At 39.6% G+C, this 24,086-nt stretch overlaps 1 protein-coding gene across 3 annotated transcripts in view; it reads left to right on the top strand.

The window, feature by feature from the left end:
* Window positions 1-24,086, top strand: part of LOC130583047 (dystrophin-like) — a 382,130-nt gene that overhangs the window by 318,431 nt on the left and 39,613 nt on the right. For all 3 annotated transcript variants that reach the window (XM_057382115.1, XM_057382114.1, XM_057382113.1), the window contains 5 exons: window positions 5,234-5,435; window positions 8,770-8,855; window positions 11,423-11,580; window positions 19,607-19,773; window positions 21,803-21,914. In XM_057382115.1, coding sequence (XP_057238098.1) covers window positions 5,234-5,435; window positions 8,770-8,855; window positions 11,423-11,580; window positions 19,607-19,773; window positions 21,803-21,914 — 725 coding nt within the window. The remainder of the gene's footprint in view (window positions 1-5,233; window positions 5,436-8,769; window positions 8,856-11,422; window positions 11,581-19,606; window positions 19,774-21,802; window positions 21,915-24,086) is intronic.

The raw sequence follows: 24,086 nt of genomic DNA, 5'->3' as shown, positions 1-24,086 counted from the left end.
TGCTCGCTCATCACACGGTGTGTTTATCCAGCTGTGGGCTGGACACTTTGTCCAGAAGGATCCTGRGAGAGACACTATTGAAAGCTTTACTGAAATCCAAAAAAGATTATGTGAACTGGCTTACCTTGGCCRGTGGGTTAYTGTGTCATAAAAGGAAATTAAATTTGTTGAGCAGTACTGTTCCCTCACAAACCTGTGCTGGCTGTGACTGATAAATTTGTGGTCTTTCCGGTATTTTTCAATAATTGATTCCTATTAAATTAAATAATTCTGGATTTATTTTGGACTTCTGTATTGGGTTTGTATGACCAGGTTTTGGTAGCAGGTGTCTCCAGGGGTGGTTTCTCTAAGAAACTGCTAGAAATTTACCCTGTGACAGAGCCAGTGGCAGCCAGCTCCTAGACAGACCTGCTGGCCAGGGCCAAGTCCATCAGTGGGAGTGCCTGTGGGGTAATGTTTTTGAGAAGAGTGCAGGAGAAAATCCGCTGCACAGCAGCAGCTGGGAARGAGGAGGGAAAATATGTGAGAGAAACAACTCTGCAGGCACCAGGGTCAGTGCAGAAGGAGGGGGAKGACATGCTCSAGGYGCCAGAGCAGAGATTCCTCTGCAGCATATGGAGGAGACCATGGTGAGGCAGCTGTGCCCCTGCTGCATAGAGCTGCACAGTGGAGCAAAGATCCTGCAGCCCGTGCAGGACGCCCTGCCAGAGCAGGTGGGTGCCTGCAGGAGGCTGTGACCCATGTGAAACCCACGCCAGAGCAGGCTCTTGGCAGGAATTGTGAACTCTTGGAGAGGAGCCTACGCTGGAGCAGGTTTGCTGGCAGCACTGTCTGTTCCTGAAGGACTGCATCCTGTGGGAGGGACCCACTCCGGAGCAGTTTGTGAAGAACTGCAGCCAGTAGGAAGAGCTTGCGTTGGAGTAGTTTGTAGAGGACTGTCTCCCGTGGGAGACTGCACACTGGAGCAGGGGAAGAGTGTGATGAATCCTCCCACTGATGAGGAAGCAGCAGCAGAAACAATATGTGATGAACTGACTGCATCCCCCATTCCCTGCAGCAGAGAGGTAGAGAATTTGGGAGTGAAGTTCACCCTGGGAAGAAGGGAGAGGCTGGGGGATGTGTTAAAAGATTTAAGATTTATTACTCATTATCCACCTCYGATTTGATTAATAATAAATTCAGTTGATTCTCCCAAGTTGGGTCTGTTTTGACTGTTACAGTAACTCGTGAGTGATCTCTCCCTATCCTTATCTCAACCCCTTGAGCATTTCAGTGTATTTTCCCTCCCCTGTCCAGCTGAGCAAGCTGAAGTCCGTTCATCTCTTGAAGTTACATTTAGGTAGATTGTCAGAGAATTGATGCTCTCAGAGAATTGATGCTCTCAGAGAAATGCAGTGGCACTTACACTGATTACTGTAGCACATTCTTCATACTTGTATCTAAGGAGAAGTATTTAAGGAATTTGGTTAGCAGGCTTTGTTCTTACAAATATTTTTGCCTGGAGACACCATCATTGTATTTGTGTATTCTATCATTTCAGTGTCGCTCGTGAACTCAGTTTAATTAGATTTTTTTTTAAACCCTCAACTCATTACAAAATTCTTTTTTTGCATTTTGGCAATAGTAGAGTTAGAGCACAGTGCTGGGTTTCAAGGCTCCTACACACAGCCAAAATCCCACTTGCAGTAGGTGCTGCTTTCAGCTCTTACTTTTCATTTCAGTTTTGAAATAGCAGGAATTTTTAGGTATATATATATATGTGTATCTATATCTGTATATATATATATATATATATATATATATATATATATATATATATATATATTTTTNATATATCTTCTTTTCTGCAAACTTCATAGAAAACAGCAATTTTGTCTACTGAGGAATACTCTAAAAATGTGTATTTAATAGAAGTCCTGCAGAAGTACAGGTACAGTCTATTTCTCAGTGGCAAGAATAGAAAAGCTTTAGAAAAGGAACTATACTTAAACTTYTGTTCTTTTCAGTTCATAAATCAGCCTAATGAACATTAAGAAACTAGGATATTAAACCTGATGAAGAATGTGGAAAATAGCARTCCTTAAGAAATAAGTACTTATGTGTTGTGTTATCTAGTGTGGCTCTATCATTTCAGCCTTCAAAATTACTGTGAGCATGCCACATGTAAATATTGCACCAGGTTTTTTTAAATGTGCAGTTTTCTTTTGATAATCACATCAAAGCGTGATGACTTTCWTGTTTTGCTACTTTTAAAGATCTGATCTTCAAGTGCAAACCACATCAGAATATAGTGATGTCAAATAAAATGAGATGTATTCACAAACTTTTCTTGGAAATGCAGCAAAAGAAAATAGTCAAGAACTTCTGTTAGGGGTCTTTAKTGCTCTTAATTTTATGCAGACTTGATTAAATACATATTTTTTAATGTGTCAGCCAACAGCAGCAGGTTACAGAGGAGATGATCTTGCATTCTGGGAGGACCATTTATATTTTTTATTACCAGCCATATGTTGAGTTTTCTCTAAGTTCTGTTTGTGACCTCAAGAGTGTACTTTCTCCTGCCTGCTAATTGTCACTTCTGTCCTTCAGCTGGTTACTTATTCCATGTTGTCTTTTATCCTTTTCCTGCAATCTGGCAGTGTCTAGTTAAAAACATCCTAACCTTTCCTCTATTGCCTTAGAGGCCAAAGAAATATTTATATAAATGACTTGGACTTCAAAATAAGCCAGAAGCCACTGTTCACACAGATTTTGGAGTCAGTTCTGGAATTTTAAATAGAACAGTATAAAAGAGTGACWGAGAACCCACTAGAAGTTCAAAGCWTAAAATGGTGGKGTTTATTTCAATTAAAACTTTTCAAATTACTCTATGGTGCCAAATACTCAGCTCTTCAATACATACCTGACTGTGGAGCTTGTCTTGTGAAAGTTGGTCATTTATGGGATGTCCATATCTGCTTTTAGGAAAAAAAACGTGCAGTTCCGTGTTCTGGGAGGGGACCCCACACACACATTTATTAACTCTTGGCAGAAAAGATGAAGGAGGATCTTAATGTGGTGAAGGCCAGAATCTTCTCCCACAAAATGAGGTTTCCTAAAGCAGAACATGTTGGCAAGCACTTTTTGCTTGTTAGGGGCTAATCGTGTGCTACAGACTTYGGGATAGGACAGGAGGTTGATGAAGAGTGGGCTGAAAGGCTTTTCARAATATGCTGCTTATTAATGGGAAAAGCTTTCAAAGAGTGGAATGACCCATGTTTAGCAGTAGCTGCATATATAATTACACTGCCACTCGGATGCCTGAGGGGCTCATTTAATTACTGTTGATTCATAGTCTCAGAAGAACTGAGAGTTCAGCCTAAAGCTTGGAGTTATAGGTGTTGTGAGGGCTCTGCTCTATTTTCAATTTGACCAATGAATTCTTAGAAGAAAAACATCTTTCTGRGACTCTCAGGAATGGTTCTGATGCTTTTGCAGGATATAACACTGACCTTAGAATAGCTGTATTTTTTATGCTAGTAGGTTCAACATAATATTCCAAAGTGTTTTATTTTAATAAATATATGCTGATGTGAAAAAAACTAAAACTCCAATAAAACCCTGCACAAAATYATAGAGTCTAAGTTAAATTTCTTGGTGTAATAACAGGGATAGCATTCCAAGGTTTCCTTATTCACTCCAGCACTAGGTACATTAGGCCGAGAGGATGAAATTTTCTGAAATGCTTAAGGGATTTAGTAGCAAAAGTAAGTCCCTATTGATTTCCAATGAAATGTGTACTCCYGAAATTCTTTTGGCAATTATGAAATCCCAGCGTCCTGCCAAGCAGCGTTGCAAAGCAGCCCTGTGGGCAGCTCAAGTATTTCTCATCTCCCACTAGGACATCAAAGGGGCAGTTTCATCCTGGGTAAAATAGGATACTCAAGTGTGAATTTGCCAAATGGGCCCTTAAACAGGATCAAGTTCTAAAAAAATTCTTGTATGGTGTTCTGTATTTAGCCTCTGCACATTATGGAGTTTTTTTTTGATGTTATGAAGAGATGTTGCTTGCCAGAACTCAAGAAAGCACATTTTTTTTATCCAAATGAGAGAAAAAACTCATCTTGCAGTTCAGTTAATTTTCCAGTTTTGTGAAGAATTTCCTGGATGATTTTGGGCAGTTAATTTTGGACCAGATGCTACTCCCTTGGGTCATATTGCATGGTGCTGCACTTTGTGGCTGTTCATGGTATGAGCAGGAGTAACAGCATCTGGGCTTTAACATCCCCATTGCTCACACCCTGGAAATTCACCGCAAGGAGATACAAAGGGTTTTCACATGGCAACTGGAAGATTGTCATCAAGCATCTCATTTTTCTGATTCCCTTTGTTGTTATTCCTGCCTTCCTTTGTAAAAAAACATCCCATAGTTTTGTGTCCCCCTAAGTGTGATGCTGCTTGGTGATATTAGTTTGCAGAGGTTAAGAGCTGAGAAATTGAAGCTCTCAGAGAATCTCTGGACATCTGAAGTTCAAAATGCAATGGACTTAAATAGGAACAAAAATTAAGTTTTTAAATGTCTGTAACAAAAAACTGATAAGTTTAAACATGTCTTAATATGTAATGCCACAGAGRTATTTATAAATATAAATGCTTTTCAGAATTAAAAATGAATACATTTAATTAATAAATATTGAAATAGGCTATTTAATGGTTCTGGACCCTTCTTTTCCCTGTCCTTACTAGAGGAAAAGTAACAGAGAGGTTAATCACAGTTCAGCTGTGATTTGTTTGCATATTCCTTGTGGAATATAGTTAAGATTGCTTGACTTATCTAAGAAATGGGCAACRCATCTCAGGAAAGCTGGTGACCTGTGCTATGGTGAGAGCACATTTGGTGRATGCAGTAATCAAATATTAGCCATTCTATCTGTAGGAATATAAAGCATGAAATGCATAATTTTTACTTGCATGCTAATTTATGTGTAATATTTCCATAGGACCCAAGAGCATAATAAGTATTTCACAGCTAAAATTGAAACAGATTCACACTGGTCTCTAAGGCCACAGCTGAATAACAGTGCCTCTGTAGGAGTTCTGAAACCAGTCTTGCATGTGACTTTCAGAAGACATTTTATGTCTTCTGGGTTGGCACATAAACCAAGTAAAGTGCTCTATTTACTTTTTGGATGTGGATAATACAACCACTCTTTCTCTTCAGTCTTTATGGTGGTGTATTTTTTTATGCCAACAGTGGATCTCCTGAGTCTGTCTGCTGCATGTGATGCCTTGGACCAGCACAACCTCAAACARAATGACCAGCCAATGGATATTCTGCAGATCATTAACTGCCTGACCACCATTTATGATCGACTGGAGCAAGAGCACAATAACCTGGTCAACGTTCCCCTTTGCGTGGACATGTGCCTCAACTGGCTTCTGAATGTCTATGACACGTATGTATGGGGAGCTCAGGACATGGGAAAGTTCCAGGAGCTTTCCCAGTAGCAGAAGGGGAGGGAGAAGTCTGCCTTATTATAACATGGGTGGCTTGGAGCTGAAWAAAGGGGTAGTTGAAGTGAAAGTTTAATAAACCTAATGGTTTAATKGCTGCATTTAGCTGAATCAATACAGCCCTTGGTTAAGCTTACAATTCTGGATTTATTAAGCTAAGTAATGAGAGAGTTGGAAAACAGAACTTTTAAAGCAGGTTCTTGAGTTCTGACCAATTCTGTGACTGCATGTCCACAGTAGGTCATGGCTTTACAAGGCTTTTTATTTTTTTGATAAAGAAGATCAAGAGAATTATTAAGAAACAACAGAGTAAACACCATATAAACTCTTTTCAGTCTGTACTTCTAGATGTTAAACCTTTTCAAATACATCCATTTTCTATAGCTTTCAATCTGTCATTCTTTTTCAAAGATGGACGAGGCTCCTCTCTTGTCTAATGTGCTTACAACCCTTAGTCAGAAGATTTGAGAAATGCTTAATTCAAACTGATTTTAAAAATTGTACCCATCATTATATATACAACAGACCTGACAAAAATGTATGGGTATTCCTTTTAAATGGGTTTGTGATGCTGTTCATAACGTGTAGGCAAATTCCAACATATGTTTGTAATCTCATTTTAGAATAAGCCATTATATTTGTATTTGGTGAATTTAGAAAAAAAAAAAATCAGTGAAAGTATTTGATTTATGTTTTTAAGGTTTTTATCAGTCACTTTCAGCCAGACATGCTCATTACTGTAGCAGAATAAACATTTACCTACAGAATTTGAAAGACCTGGGACAATTACTGTATTTGACATTTTGAACCATACTTGAGGGCCATAGCACTGTTCTTCTATCCACCCCTTATCACAGCAGTGAAGCTTTGGTGATCACCTGCAAAAAAATTAGGTACAGATTTGTACAGATCCTGTCTTCCTGCAGGATCACCTCTGCTAAGCCAGTTGTTTGTGACATCCTCTGCAGCAGCTGCAGCATCCTATGAAGTGGATTACCCAGATTACATTATATTTCTTGCAGGATACCAGTACTATGGAATGGGGCTATATTCATTCAGGAGCCAGGGTTTTATTTCTTTAATCTGCTTTGGCTTTCACAGAACAGTGATCCATTTCTGAGTTACCATCAACCATAAATAACATACAGATGAAGAGTCCCAGTTAGTGAAAACAAAAAAAGATATGCTGTGATATTAATTTATATCAGTCACATTAGAGACAGAGGGGACTAAAGGTCATTCCAAGGCTGCTCCTAAGATGAACTGTCCAGTTCAGATTTGCCACATCCAGTCTAGTTTTCTTTAAGTTGCACTGAGCTGCAAGTACATTAGAAATTCTAATTACCTGCCTCTAGGCAATTCCCTACCTATGCTGGGGAGCTGCATGTTGCAGGGCACAATGAAACACAGAGGTGTTTTATGTGTGAGGAAAGCTTGTAGCTATTTTACCAAAATTCARGTTTGAATTACACTAGTAAGAGAGGTGACCTTGGGGTTACATTTGTTTAGTTTTCATTGTAAACTTAATAGGCAGAGATCAACCGGAGTGCACAGCGCTACMGGAGACATTTAATTAAATGTATGAATCTTTACTTTTCTTATAATTGAAAACTGTCATTTGTAAAGATATTAATCAAATTCACAGTCAATGACTGATCTAATTATGGGCACGGCTCTGCAAATGCAGCACGTTTCGGATTTCTTTTAATTGATCAGTCACTCATGCTCATTTGCAGTAGCATGCTAAATTATTGGTTTGACTTGGGAGGAGAGGAGARTGAACTGAACAACTCATGATTTGTACAAGTTTCAATTTAATTGCCTTGCAGAGCAATCATCATTCTATATTCTTCTCTTGTATAATTTGCATGAGCCTGGTATTCATCAGGAGGAGTTTCTCAGGGCACAGATGATAATTAATTTGGAAAAGATYTGAGGGAGAGGAGTAAGAGGACCAGAGTGTGGAAAGCATAGGTAAACTACAAATGCTTACTTGTGATGAAAAATGCRCGTTTTTTTAATAAAAGGTTGCAAATTCTAAATTTGCAGAAACCTCTGGTTTCTGGTCTGTCCCTTTTAGAGGGTTTGCAGGGGAAATGTGTGGCTAAATGAGCACTGCTGGCTCCTCAGCTCTTTCATAGGATTAAAAAGACAACCTGCATCTTTACCTGTGGTGCAGCCTGATGCACTGCCATGGCCTGCCTCTGCATGATTTACCTTATTCTTAGTCGTGGCCTTAATGGTGATGCTTCAGAGCTGTTGATAAGGCTCTGCTTCAAAAATGTTGAGTTGAGGCATTAGCTCCCTGTTTTGTGTACGTCTTCATTTGCAATGGATGTTACATATTTGAAATGCTCTCAGAAACAAAAGTCTGGGGGTGAAGCCAGCAACTGGAAGTCAATTGAGTTAAAGCAGATGACAGAGAAGATGTGAAGGTTTGTCACTGCGTCGCCGGCAGCTCAGAGGAGGGTGTTGTTCTCACTGTCACATTAAAAAGCAAAAGTAGTAGCGTGGGCACGTTACAAGGCAGGAGTGAGTGTGAGGGGGAGGCTGACAGGCAACAGGGGCTGACTGGGAGTGTCCCAGCCCCTTGGCACTGCACAGGAGAGCTTTGAGCACTKCGAGGAGGAGCTCAGAAATCACACCAAGGTGTTAATGGCATAACAGCCTGACAGCCTTGCCATGATTTGTAGGCGAGTTTTATCATCCACCTGAACATATTACAAGTGTCTGTGTCGTAGCACACTGCTGGCAGAGGCTGCTTTTTCGTGCTTGGCTCCCTGTTGCCWTTTCAGACAAGTCAGGGCAGGGCTGACAGACAGTAAGCAAAGACTTTCTAAAAATGACTGCGACATTGCATTTCTGGTGAAAGTAAAGCTATATTGTTTCTGGCAAAAGGGCTGATTTGCTGTTCTGTCAGGGACCTCATCTCCTCTGAGAATTGCTCAGCAGCAGTTCATAGAGAAGCCTGTTCAAATAAGCATAGGGTAAAGACACTTTACTCACTTTTTTTCATAAAAAGGAGATGAGTAATTATTTCTGATCAAGACCATTTCTGGTAGAATTGATACAACAGCACAATCCAGTTCAGCTAAGCCTGTGAAGCCACAGCAGTGYTTTATTTTTCATTTCTGCCTTACCAAATAACCATCCAGCTCACGTGCTTTCTGTGAGACTTAATTCATGAAGACTACAGTACTGCAGTGAACTTGGTTATAGTAAACAAATTATGACATGAATGGATTATATTACCAGCCAATGTTTCTTTTCCATTAGGGGTCGAACAGGAAGGATCCGTGTCTTATCTTTCAAAACTGGTGTTGTATCCCTTTGTAAAGCACACCTGGAAGATAAATATAGATGTAAGTTGATATAATTATTTTGGGGTTTCCTTATGTTTGTATTCCTGTTTGTATTCCTGTTTTATTAATCTTGTTTATTTAWTGAATAAACATTTGAATAGCACACAAAGGCACTATTTTAGAAATTGCAGATGCAAAGTGTGGTAATTTGTTTCACCTTGTACTTTTAASTTATTTATTCTCTGTAGTTTTAGGTAATTTAGCAGAGTGGTTGCTAAACCTTTTTGATCACACCTCTCTCAGTAAAAAAAACTTCGAGCATGCACTTCCAATAGATGTATATCTATTTATAAATTATGTATATGTGCCACTGTACTAATATTTGGTCGACATTATAAAGCATATCAAAAGTAAAAAATTAGAAAGGATATGATAAAGATTAAATAAAAAATACTTGGAAAGTTTCAGTTCAATCTATTAACTGTACAAAAATTATTTCTTTGCTGCACTCTAATGGATTGTCTTCAACAATCCCTGAGGCACAAGMACCCCTTTGGAGACCACTGGTTTAGCGTACCTTTACACACAAAAATGCATCTCTACACTTGCATTACACTATTTTCAAATATGTTAGCTTTTTTTAATGATTCCCACATTGTGGTCAGTCTTATTATGTACATTGTGTTTAAGTATAGTTGCTAATAAATAAATTAATATTAAAGGTGTGCAAATTTTGCATATTTAAGAGAGGAAATACTTGAAAAAAATCCACTTGCAGTCTTAGTTTTACCTGACTAATGAATCAGTTCATTAATGAGACTAGGATCCAGAAAAGAACACTGATAAATGTAGTTCTCAGGAATAACTTTCTTGTTGAATTAACTGRTATCACTCATTTGTGAACTTAAAAATACCACTGAAAATCCAGTCTTTAGGATTTGACCCAACACTAATTCTTCATCAATTGTTACCATTTGATGCTGTGCTAATGCAAGCTGAAAGAGAAAACAGACAGTACCAACAGTGGGGTCTGTGCATGACTAGGTGTAATTGGATCACATTTTAGGCCAATCACAATGAATGTCACAGTTTAGATTTCTAGATGTTTCATGTGGGTGTTATGAAAAAAGTATTCAGAAAATCTTTTAAGAAAATTACTCAGTACAGATATTTTTCAAAATGATATTTCACTGAAGATTATCACAGCTATAAAGAAAAGCATTTATTCACATTTTAGATTCTCCTGCACTGTGTGTGCACAGTAATGCATAACCTSTAAGTGTCCTATAACCTTGCTGAGGGCACTTAAAGTTTTAATGATGGGGAAATKGAGAGCTCAATAGCTGTGGGAGAGGAAGGAATTGTGTCTGTCATGCTGTGGTCTGGCTTTGCCATCCATGCTGAGGTCATAGGGCAGTTGTCATTAGTATCACTGCAAGGGTGCAATTGCTTGCACCCCTTAACATTTTTTGTCTCATTTGTGCAGCAGAGCAGAGTTGGTTGTGCTAGAGCACAAGTCTTCAGCTTTGCAGAGGTGATAGAAGGATTCATCCCAGAATTACTCGTTATAAAACTAGACTTTGCAAGAGTGAAATTCATGTAATTAAAAAATAATCCTTCCTCTCTCTGTTCTTTATTCTTTTGGAAGAAAACAGGTGTCAAAGCAGTGCTAGGAAAKTTATCTTGAGCAGTGCTGAAGCACCTTTATAATTGTGTCCCTGGTGTTGGGTGAAATATTAAAGTGACTCCATAAAAAAAGAGCATTATTTTATTCTAGTCTTTTTTTGATCTCTTTGTTTTTAAACTGTTTGAAAAGTAAGAAGAATTTATTCAGGTAATGTGTTGTCAACAGAGATGTTGCCAAATATTTCAGTTAATGCTAGCCTGTTTTTCTTTTTATTATGAATTCTATTACCTCCTCAACATATACATAGTATAACTAATTCCCACCAAATTAAATGAGCTTATGAAGGGATAATACCTCTGTCCTACAAGAACTCTTTTCCAGAATGATGCAGTAACAGAACATGGCTTCAAGTGACATTTCACTTCAAAAGCAAAAAACTAATATGATATTAAAATTTCTGATGGATGACAGGTTCTGTTGTACTGTAATTTTTTTCTTTTATTTTAGAAATTCTCTTGAATTAAAAGATCATGGTGTATTGAAACTAGGGAGCTCTTGTTTATCATTTTAAGTCAGCTGGAAGAGAAATGGATTCTCTCAGTTGTATGTTGATTGCTTAGACTTGAAAAGGTGCTTTGTGTTGTATGAAATTATTTTACCATTAAACATTMTTTTCAAGATGCCTGTGTTGTGGCTCAAAGATCCTGCTGTTTAGTTAGCTGTGTTACAATGTCACAGCGTTTATCATTAGTAATGCCACAGGTGCTGTGTTAGAGTGGCCTTTCTTCCCAGGAACAAGCCAGTAATGTTATTAAAAATGATCACTAGACTCATATTTGACAGAAAAAAAACCCAGTGTTTATGGGAAAAGATGTATTTGTGTTCATGTCCACTAAGGCTGTTGACTGCACCTGCGAGCCTTGGAAATGATGCAGATCTGGGCTACTTGCCACACCCTGGTAGCCATGCTTGACCTCTGGTGTCCTTCTCCTTCCTCCAGACCTGTTCAAACAAGTGGCCAGTTCCACTGGTTTCTGTGACCAGCGCCGGCTGGGGCTGCTGCTGCACGACTCCATCCAGATCCCCCGGCAGCTGGGGGAGGTGGCCTCCTTCGGGGGCAGCAACATCGAGCCCAGTGTCAGAAGCTGCTTCCAGTTTGTAAGTTCTTGTTTTGCTCGCTGTCAATTTTCCAATCTGTATTTTRTCTTGAGCTCGCCTGTACTTCTGAGCAGGATTGAAAATGTGGGATGAGGGTTAGGGTACTGTGGGTCATGTATTGGCAGTGGCCATCGATGTATTAAACTGTTCCTTTATGAGGTGTATTTGAATTAGCTCAGGCAGCAGGTAATTGTCAGCAGGGGCTTCTGTTGGAACTGGATCCTGCAAATAGTTTTAAGTCTGTGTTGTGGCAGCTCCTGGTTTTGCAGTTCTCTGTTGCCAGCAGTAGATAACWGTTCATTGCTGCCATGGAGGTGAACAGCAGTGGTTAATCTGAATTTTGGGTATGTACATGCCAGTGACAGCCAGGTGCCATGGGAGAGTAGGCTACTGCCTGCAGTGCTGTCTAAGGGTGAGGAGTGCTCGATGAGCTCTTTCCACTCCTTGAATGAAAAATGCTGCTTTTTTGTTAAAGAGTACTGAAAGTATTCCTGTCCTGTCTGTTGTGGAATATACAGCAAACTGGAGGCTCTTTTTCAAACTTGTAAATTATTTAATCTGGGGAGGAAGAGAGTTAAGGGAATTATTCATCCTTATGATAACTACCAGCAGAATGCATGAGATGAAGACAGCTGCTTAATGAAAAGGTAGAGGAGGGGAGGTAATGTATGGTCTGTGATTAACTCTAAATRCATCTTCTACATTACAATGGAAGAAAGCTCTTTTCCCATCTCTTCACTGTCCCTGAGGGATTTTTTTGTTTGGTTGGGGAAGAGGGGAGTTGTTTGCTTTTTTGCCTGCTGCTCAAGTTTCATTGTGTAGTAGTTTCATTTCTGTAGTAAGCAAAACACAGCAAGTGTTTTCAATGAATATTAATGCTTGGAAGTAGACTGCTTGCACACGATGACTATGAAAAGAATCCAATTCTAAAATCATCACAAACTTTAGTTGTGATGGGACATTTGCTTTCATGATAGCAGTGAAAGCACCCTACTGGTGCTTTCAAGCCTTGACTTCCACACTGGGCTTTCGAGTGACACCARCACAAAATGCTGCTGCAGCAAATCCATGATCAAAATTTTGTGCAAATGACCTTCCTCAGAAATTAGGACTCACCAGATTCTCTTGTTYTCCCAAGTGAATGTCAACAGCACTTAARAACACTGTTGAAAAACTGATAAGGAAAGTGASCTCAGAATCCAGCAAAATCATAGGTTTTTTTAAAAGGGGACTGCCATTCTGTGTGTTTATACTACGAATAAAACAAGAAAAAACATAGTGATTAAACATACCAAATCCCCCTTTTTTTAAGTAGGAGGAAGACTTTTGGGGATGGTCTTTAGCAGGRCTGGGAGTTGGACTTGATGATTCTTGTGGGTTCCTTCCAAATCAGCTTTTTCTGTGATTCTGTGATTTTGTGAGTAACTGTATTTTAATAAAATAAGTTAGCAGCATTGTCATTAGAAGTGAAGACATGCTAGCAGGCTGAACACTGTACCACATCCAGCTGCTGGCATTTCTAGGAACAGCCCAAGCACAGCTGGACACAACCTTTGGCATGCTCATAAATCAGAATAACAGAAAACCTTCTCCTACCTGCACTGAAAAATAGGTTTCCTTCTTACCTGAAATARGAGAAGTATCATCCTCTCTTTTTACTCTGGATGAAGCTTCATTTTAACTCTTAAAATCAAAGGGGTTTCCAACCTGGGCTGCAGTGGAATAGATGATCTTTTAGGAGGGCCAGAAACGGGGAGGAAGGGTTATCTGAAGAGGGGTAATAGAAGAATAAGTTAGATAGAGGCCTAGGGAGAGAGGAGCAGAAATACAAACATAGGGAAAGCCCTAATGGAGGTGAGGGAGAAGGAATTAAGGAGTGGAAAAATAAGGAYGACCCTTAGGGAATGACAATAAAAACAGGAGTAGAAATAATAGTGATGAAGAAAACAGGGTGGGTAGAATGAGGCATGGGGAAAAAAAACCAAAAAAAAAAACAGCAGCCAGGAATGGAGATGGGRAAAGAAATATGAACTTTCCTTGAGAAGGGGAAAAGGGGAACACAGAGATATCCTTTCAGTGTAGGATGGTGGGCACCWGGATCCACAGCACAGAAGTGCTGGTGGAGGGGAACATGGAGCAGCCTAGGAAACAGAGAGCCYGGAAAAGCTGGATTAACAGGGAGTACTGCTGCTCCCAGCAGCCTCCTTTTACTGGAGATAATTAATTTTTTAAGAATATTGTGGGAGTTCATAGTTTACATTACTGCATGGAAACTAATTTAGGTCTTTCTTTGTACACCCACGGTGAGGAACGCTTTTTTTAAGTTTTGTTTATTTCTTTCCTTTTTTTCTTCCTTCTTTCTGGTGATGATAAGCCAGCAATATAATTGCAGCCATATCAGAGTCTCAACAATWGTGTGCTTCAGGAATGGTTCTCCCAGCTCCCTTAGGTTAGGTGCCCTGGCAACGGCCTTGTCTGTCTGCACAGCAGCAGAAAAAAAGGGGATGTTTACTGTTCCCAGTGATAACAGGGGAAATCTCTCCTGCTTTTTGAGAAGTGAGTCCTTGGGAATGTGGTTTGGGGAGGGAGGAGCCCAGCCCTGCTGTTGGCAGCTGCCTTGCCTGCTGCAGACCTCTGCTTCTGAATTGGGTCCCCTTCTCCCGAGGCTGCTGCTCAGTCCTGCTACTTTTCACTCCCCAAGCACTGCCTTGTGTTTTCTGTAGTTTTCTTCATTTGCAAGAAGGTGCTGGTGGAAGCTGTTGGGAGGAGAAGGATATCACGGGAGTCATCTTTCCTATTTGGGGCAGGGGTGTGTAATTTCTGCTTTGATATTTTAAAGAAAAAATACTTTTAAGTGTAGAGGGCAAAGAGCTTAATCCAATGACCAATACACTTGAAGTCTTATAGTTCTGCTGAAGCTCAGAATGCATCAAAGCAATCTATAGATCCATGAAAAATTGAGTGAATTCAGTGTTGCTGCAGTTTCAAAGAACTTTCCTTTTAGTTCTGTGAAGGGTATGTATTTTAAGTAAACAGGATAGGGAAATGATATGGACTGAAGGACACACAGTTTTAATCACATTGGAAAATTACTAATATTCTTTTCTCATATAGTGTAAACAGGACCTAGGAATTCAYATCACTGCCTTGGAAGAGTTACTGTGACATTGGCACTTTGAAGAAAAGTGATGAGATAGCAGAGTGCAGCTGAGATGAAAATGTCCCTTGCCATTTCTCAGTAAAATATGGGATAGTTGGTTYTTGGTTATAAACTGCTTTAAGTATGCTTTCTTTCAAGGATATATTTGMATTAGAGTATGTGATCTTAAAAAGTAGAACAGATGAAGCTAAGGAGTAGTAAAGTATGTGCAGTTAGCTCGTGCATGTATTTTAAACCTTGTTTTGGTTCRCTTTGAGGAAGTGAGGTATTTTAATATTCTGTGTTGTATAGTCATCATTACTAGATTTGTACTTCATCAATGGCAAGATCAGCCTGCTTTCTAAAACCACTGAATTATGCCAAATCTGGTGAATTTACTCTGGCAAATAAAATCCGGAATAAATCTGTTAGTCCTTTTAGGTGGCATTCRGGTATTACAAATCCTGGGCCAGGACCCTGATAGTGGCTTTGACCATAAATATTGTGATTTGAATTGGTTGGATAGTTCTTTCTTGAGGTATTGTTTATTGCTTTTATTTTTTGAGCAGTTAAGGAATACCAATACTGTTTACAGATAACTATATATAGTTATATACATGTCTGTATGAAAATAACTTGCAAGTGCAGTGTTACTGTTGAGGGAGTTGATCTCTTTGAAGAGATTCAGGCAGCCCTTGTTTCTATTCATAGGGTATTTCTACTGCTTCTGGCTCTGGCAAGAGAGAGCTGGCCAAAGGGAACTAGCAAATCCTCCCTCAAGATGCTGTGCTTTAAATGTCATAAATCAGCAATTCTGGTTTTATTTCAGCAGGATTTTGTGAACCTGTGCCTGACTTCAGAGGCAGTCTTGAAGAGTCTTACAAGTGAACTGCTTTCAAGAGCTATTTTAAAATGGTTTAGGGGATGGGGATCAGGAAGATGGTTTGTTCAAGTGTGGATGATATAAAACTATACTAATTCACTTCTGGGTTCATGTTATTTTATTTTATTATTCTTTTCCGCAACACCATGATTGTTGTAGTCGATGTAATCAAGTGTAATGCAGGAGTGGAAGACAAGGTTGAACAGGGTTGGGTCTAACTCCGGGGAGACAGGGTTGCTGTTACTGGCTGCTCTKCATTTTTAAACTTTAACAACTCGTAAGAATCCCATCCCTTCGTTTGGTTTGTCCAAAACAATATTTGCTAATGTAAAGCTTTCCACCCGAGGTRAAAAACACCATTAAATTAACAATGTTAATTTATTTCCGGTCAATTTCCTACACTGCACATAAACAGAATATAGCTAATCAGAAATGTTATCAGAGATTTCTGCTGTRTTATCTGACTCGGTTGAAAAACATAGCACATTGTTCATTTTAAATCCCAACTGTATTTTGGAGCTTATTTTCTATTATGGACAGATAAAGTTAATATAGCGTAGGATATTTTTTCAGCTACTCACTGGAGGAAGAGGGAGGGAAGAACAAAAAACCCATCTCCCAAGTATTGCATAAAGATGTTAGCACCACCCAACTTCCTATTCCCCCATTGTTTCTGCTAAATAAATACTGAAAAACAGATGTCTGGAACATAATGAATTTGAATGTCCTCCATAACAAATTGTTACTTGTAAGCTGGAAAGGACTTAATGAATTTTACTTCATGATTCACTCTGTTATTACCATAAAAATTGGGACTTGCACAGAAATGTGTTCAAGAGAAGAGCCATTAATATTCTTTACAGCTTGATCTTGTTGGTTCAGATATGAACTGTATGAATTCAGCCTTTTTCCCATATGTTAAATCTTCAGCTGCTGCCTCGCCGGATTTAGAGATTATTAAAAAAATTGTCATAGCAGCTCGGAGAGCAGWCGAGAACTGTCTGTCCTATGCTGTCTGACCCTGACCAGCTTTTCTCCACGTGGCTTTAAATCTTCATGTAATATAATTCAGAACCAGTTCTGATACATTTTAATGCACCTAATCTCTCTGAGCACAGGTTTTGTACAGCCGCCATACGGAGCTCTGGGTAGGCAGCTATTGGGACTGCTGGCAATTGACAGTGACTGCAAAATTAAAATAGATCTTTGGGTGTTACAGAAAGTCTTTCATTGCCGCAGCATTTTCCCTGCAAATTTAAAGCAGCTACAAGTGGAGAGCAGCGCTTTGAGCGGCTCATTCTTATTCTGACTGCAGCTTGCACTGCAGCATTTCCGTACACCTCATGTTTTTCTATTAGGAATGGTATATTAAAGAGATCCTCTTAATTTTTTTTTTCTTTGAGCCTTAGAGGACTTCTGTATAGAAAGTGTACTCTACTAGGCAGGGTAATGGTTTTCCAGTGTAGTTGCTGGCTGAAGCTGGATCCTTGAGTGAGCCACAGAAAGCCTCTCCTCTGCCCCTTTATTGCCYTGCCTTCTAGCTGAAAAATAGAGATGATCATATTTTATAAACATGCCTTTCACTTAGGGGTTCTAGAATTAATTTAATTCGACTGAATTCACTGATGTRCTGTGGCAGAAGGCAGTATTCACTCTTCTGAAAAAATTCTGTTGCCAGTGTTGGCTGGACTTTATTGTGCTTTTGATTTTCTCTTTTTATTTTGTGGGGAGGTGCTTCCTAAATTCTGTAGCTACATGAAAATCAGAGAAGGAGAGTTTAATGCAGAAGTCTTCAGAAGTGTTTCAGTGTGTATTCCATTTAATATAATCCTTTGGTGAATATCAAATTATGAAGGACTTTATCTGAATAATTGTTGATATGTTGTGGTTTGATATTTTTACCCCAAACATCCAAAAAAGGATATTTTTACTATACTAGAAGCCCTGTATATAGATCCCAAATGTGGTCATAGGAGTTGCTAGATGGTTTCCCAAACTGGCATCTCAGGAAGCAAGCTCTGACCAAGATTCTTTGTTTMTAATGAGCTGAAGTATTGCATTAGAATTTTAAGTCAGTTTTAATGCAGTGTGTTRTTCAGGCCATATTACAGGGGTTTGTATTCTACATCTTTTTTTGTGAGTTTCTGTCTAGGAGCCTGCATTTTTCTTAGCTTTCGAGTATCGGTAAGTTGATTTGTTTGTCAAGGTTATAAACAGTGTTAGATTAAAAAAAAAAAAAAAAAAAAAAAAAAAAAAAAAAAAAAAAACCAGAACAAAATTACAACTAATTGGTTTTCCCTGTAGCTCTTTTTCCTGCAGATGAGTTGTGATTTTTTTTCTTGAAATTCATTGTTAGCATTTTTAGTGGAATCAGATTTTAGCTCGGTTATATGAAACTCAGATTTCATGAGAAACTGGAAAAGTAACTGAGAGCAAGCATAAAAATCCCCAGCACTCAATCCCCTATTCATCTTGGTCCATGTACATGATACATTAATGCCTATTATTTATTTAAATGCTTCAAATAGGTTTGGAACCACAAAGGAAGACAGTCTGCCTTGTGAAGTTTAAAATATAAAAGACTGGCCCATAGAGAGCTGTATTTGAAAGCCTAGTGAAAAGGGAAAACAGAGAATTTAAATATATTCAGACCATAAATATGCTGTTGCTGTGGGTAGCATGGAAGGAAATGTCTCGAGGAATTGGAATAAGCATGTAGTGCTGGTTTAGAGAAACAGAGCAGGATGTTATTCCTCTTCATCACTTGGGCTGTTCCCTGTGTGGACACATCCTCCCCTCTCCCACCCTCCCCACCAGAGCCCCTCGAGGTTTCCACCTGATCCAATACCTTCCTTTCAGCTCTGAAACCATCTTCCAGRTTCTCAGATAACCAGTTTTGTGCAGGTTTCGTGACACCCTGCATGATGCAGAGCTGTTTCCTGTAAACACTTGACTCCATCATTCCACTGTTTTCCCTTAAATCCCTTCTGATGCTCCTTGCCTTTGTTCTGCATTCTTCTTTGCCTGGTGGTACAGTGTGACCTCTACCCGTGCACAGAAATCCCTATTGTCTCCTGTGCCTTGTGGTTTTTGTCTCTGTTTTCTTGTTCCATACTGTGGGTGCTCTGGGCAGGGATGATGTATCATTTTTGGGGTGTGCACAGTGTCTGGCACAATGGGATTTGGCTCTGACTGAGMTGCTTTGAAGTTACCATGGAAGAGATACCTGAAATGTTGCACTGCTTAGGATGGGATGGGATGGGAAGGCAGCAGGTATTTGGTTTGCTGAGAAGTGTTCATGGGCTCCTCTGCTGTTGGCAAAGAGATGAGTGTGGGATGTCAGGGAATATGAGGTTTATATTTTGTGGGACGGAACTGTATTTTATTTGCAGTCAGTGAACAGAAAATTTAGAGAAGGTCTGATGAAAAGAGGGTGTTTGAGGCATTTAAGGAGGCAGAGGGTTTACATGTTCAACAAAAGGCTTGAGAGGGATTTGAATGATTTCCTTACATGTRCATTATGAAGAAAGGTCAGTGTGATAATGAAGGATGTTAAGGAGAAAGGAATTTTGATCAAAAGACATGCAATTTTTAGGGCTTGGATAACAGTTTTTAAAATAGGTGAGAAGCAGTGCTATGCAGAYTCAGATAAGAGAGACAGAGAATGTGAGATCAGGCATCAAAGGTGATCCTGTAAGTGGATGATTTTCTCTTTGACAAAGTACATGGTAGTGCTGTCTATTGTAACAGGGAATAAGAGAAAGAGAGATTTGAAATATTAATAGTAATTTTCAGCTCCTGGCTTGACGGCAGGATTGTGGGGATTTTTTATTTTTATTTTATTTTTTTTTAATGACTAGTTGGACTGGGGAAAAGCAGGAGTATATTCTGAGAAGAGATGTGGAGTTGACAGGAAGCAAACAGCTTGGACTGTTAATTAGCTGGTAAGTAGATACATAGATCACTTATGCTCAGCCCCTGTCATTTTTCCCCTTGTGTTGCAGGCCAACAACAAACCAGAGATTGAAGCAGCTCTTTTCCTGGACTGGATGAGGCTGGAACCACAGTCCATGGTGTGGCTGCCTGTCCTGCACAGGGTGGCTGCTGCTGAGACCGCCAAGCACCAGGCCAAGTGTAACATCTGTAAGGAGTGCCCCATTATTGGATTCAGGTACAGACTCTCTCCCTTTCAGCCATGTGTGCTACTGCTTGGTGGATCAAGAGCTCTGCCTGATTCATGCCTTTTGTTCTTGGAAAAAATAATTGTGATGGGGACATGAGGGAGAATGACACCTAGCCTGGGTATAGTGATGTGAGACTTGAAGAGGACAATAATCATCTCTCAGTTAAGATATGGTCCCTTCCTCTGTCTCCCAGTCTTTCCATGCCTCAACCAAAGCATTGTTGGATTGCACAACTAAMACAATTTGCCTTACATTCAGTGTGTCCTCTGCAGTTGCATTTTCTGAATTGGATCCTACTGAATTGCTTTCTGTCATAGTACAAAGCAGGGAAGTGCCTTGAAAATTCTCAGGCATGTAAAAGCTAYGTGTGCATTTCTCAGCGAAAGAATGTTGGTGGAACATTAACCTGGAGTGGGGGAAATGTTGCTGGTCTATTTAAACATCTGGATTRACACCGTGGTTACTATGGCAATGAATAAGTCACTGTGCTGTAAAATGGCTGTGTGTTGGTGTGCCTGTTGAGAAGCCACTTAAGGGCTAAGTAAAYACTCACTTTCAATTATGCCTAGACTTGTTTTATCACTTTCCTTCGCAATAGCTGCTTTGTATGGTTTCTGCCCTTACTGCATACAGTCTTCTTTTACCATTGGCATTTCTCCTTCTATGTTATCATGTTGTTTACAAAGAGCTTTCTGTAATTTTGCTTCTAAAACCCAAGCATTRCTACAGAAAAAAACCATCATTTTGCCCTAACCTGGGAGTGTATGAATATTGCTTTTATGCATGTAGTGGAACAGTGCTTTCTKCTACACTTTCACAGGCAGTGGGAAATGGGGGAAATAATGGAGGTATGTAATGCTTTGTTTTGAATCTGAGGCTGTGGCTCTAATCATCTAAGTTCTTTTCCTTATGCTTTTTTACCCCATGAGTATCTTAACTGGAAAGTGATAAATATTACTGAAGAAGAGCTGTGGATTGGATGTGAATAATTCAGCACATCCACAAAGTCTTAATTTTCCCATTCCCAGATATGGTTTATGAACTACGGTATTACTTACACGGTTTTGTATAAACCAGCCAAAGACAAGTAGGTGGAATTGAAAAACGCAGCCTTTGGAAAAATCAAAGGATGGCAAGTGAATGGATAGTCTGTTGTAAGCACTGAGAACTCGGGAAGCGGACACTGGAGCTCTGTGTTTGTGTCTAATTTTACTTGACTGATCTCATCTGTCTCTTAAATTTATATAACAAATCTATTATCATGATAGTAGAATCTGTCTGTCACAGATTTTTTTCTCTGTCTTTGCAAGTCATTGAAACCCCGTGTACAGACTTGACAAAAAGATACTGTATTGGAAGGCTTTTAGAAAACTAATACTGTGCACCCAGTTAATGTAAAACAATGTTCTTTTGAGGTCGTTGTGGCTGAGCTGCTTCATGTATTTGGAACAAGACAACCCTTATGCCTCCGGCTCTTTCAACCACTTCAGCGCTGCAGATACAACAGTTAGCTGCCTCATAGAGCTGATGAGATTAAATAATGGCCCAAAAGTGCATTTGGAGTTTTGCATGGGTGGAATGCTCTACAGGAAAATTGTTTTTATAGAGGTGCTAGGAAGGACACTAGGGGKTTGCCAGAGTGAGTTACTGAGAGGGCATTACTTTCCGGAATTTTCCTCCCTCAGGACATTCTGTTTTAGGAATCAGTATGAAGAGCAAAAGATCTGAAGTTAGTGTGAGAGAAATAAAAAGTGTAGTAGTGTCTTTCATATGTTAAAGGTGAGTGAATGTCTACAAATCTTCACTGTTGCCCAATATTAGAATTTTTTTTWAAAATTGAGATCTTCAACAAACGTCTGAGGCAGCAGTACCTCAGGGCAGAGGAGCATTGCTAGGCATTGCACACCGTGTGACATCTCACAGAAGAGAATTTATTAACACAGAAAACTTGATGTGCTGATATGAAGCAGTCACATACAAAGCTCTGAAGCCATGACATTTTTTATCATCTTTTAGGTACAGAAGTTTAAAGCACTTTAACTATGACATCTGCCAAAGTTGCTTCTTCTCTGGCCGTGTTGCAAAAGGTCACAAAATGCACTATCCCATGGTGGAATACTGCACACCAGTAAGTAGCTGTTTTATTGACCCTTACTGTCCCTTTTTACGTATAAAGGAAAAACTTCTTTTCCTATGTGCAAGGTAATGAAGCATTAGGATGGCTTTTCTTTCTTTTCCCGTAATTAAATCTCATTTTATAACTATTCATGCCAGCAATTTTCAGTGCTTAGTCAAGGGWACTGCAATGGTTTGAAGTAAATTGAAGTTCATTGTTTGCACAATTCTGTGTTGTGATGTGTTGCTGTGTGCTAATGACTTGTTCCATGTTCAGTGCCATAGCTCACTTTATGGATCCTGTTGGAAGCATGGGATTCGTGCAAATATTCATTCATATTTTAGGTCCCGAGATTTTCTTTATATCAGGGATTTTTCCTTCTTTCCTCAGCAAGTTGCCACTTCCCTTGCTTTCCCCCACAGCACTATGATTGCATTTTTAAGCTGTTCAATATTTCGTAGTACCTTTGTAGCGTATGATCACTTGATATAAAACACCAGGGAAGTTCTCAGGGTTGCAGGTTGGATTTCATTTCTGATGTGGGGAAGCCAGGGTGTTCAGTGCAGGGTGTTCAGTGCAGTGATGATGTGGTGAGGGTCTTCACCCTTCTTTCACTGTTCCCAAAAGGATCATTTTTGCATAAACATTTCTTTCATTTTCTTTCCTTTCTGGCAAAGGAAATTCCACATTTCTCTGTCAGTKTGCTCCTTTTTCTTTTTGTCCTCTCACACAACCAGTGCAAAGCATAAATTAGAGGTTCTCTCAAGTTAAACTTCCACCCTATAGCAAGACTGAGCTTATAGCTGCCTGTGCTGTTTGCTTATGGTGGTCTTGAAGCAGTGCTCTCTGGTCAGCATTTCCTGGTGAGGCAGGATGATTCCTAGTCTTTCATYTACTGGTAATGATAAATGGTGAAAATAAAGCATCAAAATTATGATGCTAGCCTCATAAAATTATATTAATAGTCTTTACATCTTCATCCAAGCAAAAAGGCATGGCCACAATGAAGTAAAGATTCTCAGCTTTTCTTAGAAACTTAAAAAAGAGGGAACAAATTTATTCCCCTAAAATATTATAGTAAAGCAAKCCCAGAATTTTTGTTAGTTTTAACATATGTATAGTTACTTGCATTATTTGTGAACTTTTACCTTTCAATGTCAGTATTTCATGGGAATCTSTGCAAGGGCAAGCAGTGCACATTTGCTGGCTCTTTGTGGTTATTCATTGCCTGTGGTTTTCAGTGCTGTCCCACAGGGACTGGGGTTGCTGGAAAGGCAATTTGCCTGAGCTGCTGCACACGCCATAGGGAATTGCTGGTGCTGCCCAGGCAGGTCTGAACAGACTTCTCCATTGCAGGCATTCCTAGTGCAGAATCTCGTGATCTGAGTCGTAGGCAGGGTGAGTGAGTGACTGACCGACCGCCTGGGAGCCTTCCCTCCACCTGCAGCTCAGCCCCTCCTTCCTGAGCTGACTGTGGGTTTGCTTTGCACTTTAAACCCTTTACTATTCTTGCTAATAAACAATGTGGGAGATTTGTGAATGGTGCACAGAATGTACAAACCAGCATCTTTCAACTATTTCTTAGCCTTTTGATGTATTTGAGGAAAGAGAAGTCAAAAAAGGATTATGAGATGCACCCCCAGCCTGCAGCAATTCATTGCAATACTGTGTTCAGCAGCTTTGTGTTCTTTCTAAAAATATGGATTACTAAGAGGTGAACRTGGTGGTGAACAGAAACCTGCCACCATGTCCAGAATGCTGGATCAGAATAAAGAACCATTCACAGCCAGTAAATTTTTCCCTGAACTCCAGCAACCCATGCTAATGTGCCGTGCCTGGCTGCACAAGCAGCCAGTTGAATTAGAGAAGGATTAACTGGGRTGGAGGGGGAAGTGAATGTGACACACAGCAAGTCCCTCTCTGGTTTGTGTTACTGCTATTACAGGAAATTTACCCAGGTACTGGGGGACTGAGCATGCACTGAAGCTATCGTGTCTAGTTTGTAATTGTTTTCTAAATGAATGAAAAAGGGYGTGCAGGTGGCAGGGCATTTTTCCRTCTTCCTCCACACTAATCTCTCACCTTAAAATGCATTTTGGCAGATGCAAGACATGTGATGCCTTCTTTGTTAATACCTTTGCAATAATTTGATGTGCACACTGAAGTGTTCTGATATTTTTATTC

The sequence above is a fragment of the Malurus melanocephalus genome, unplaced genomic scaffold (genome assembly GCF_030028575.1).
Source record: "Malurus melanocephalus ecotype Western Australia unplaced genomic scaffold, MMel_1.1 scaffold_550, whole genome shotgun sequence".
In the NCBI taxonomy this organism is placed as follows: domain Eukaryota; kingdom Metazoa; phylum Chordata; class Aves; order Passeriformes; family Maluridae; genus Malurus; species Malurus melanocephalus.
The sequence above is the reverse complement of the archived record's forward strand: the minus strand, read 5'-3'. Positions and strand labels throughout refer to the sequence as shown.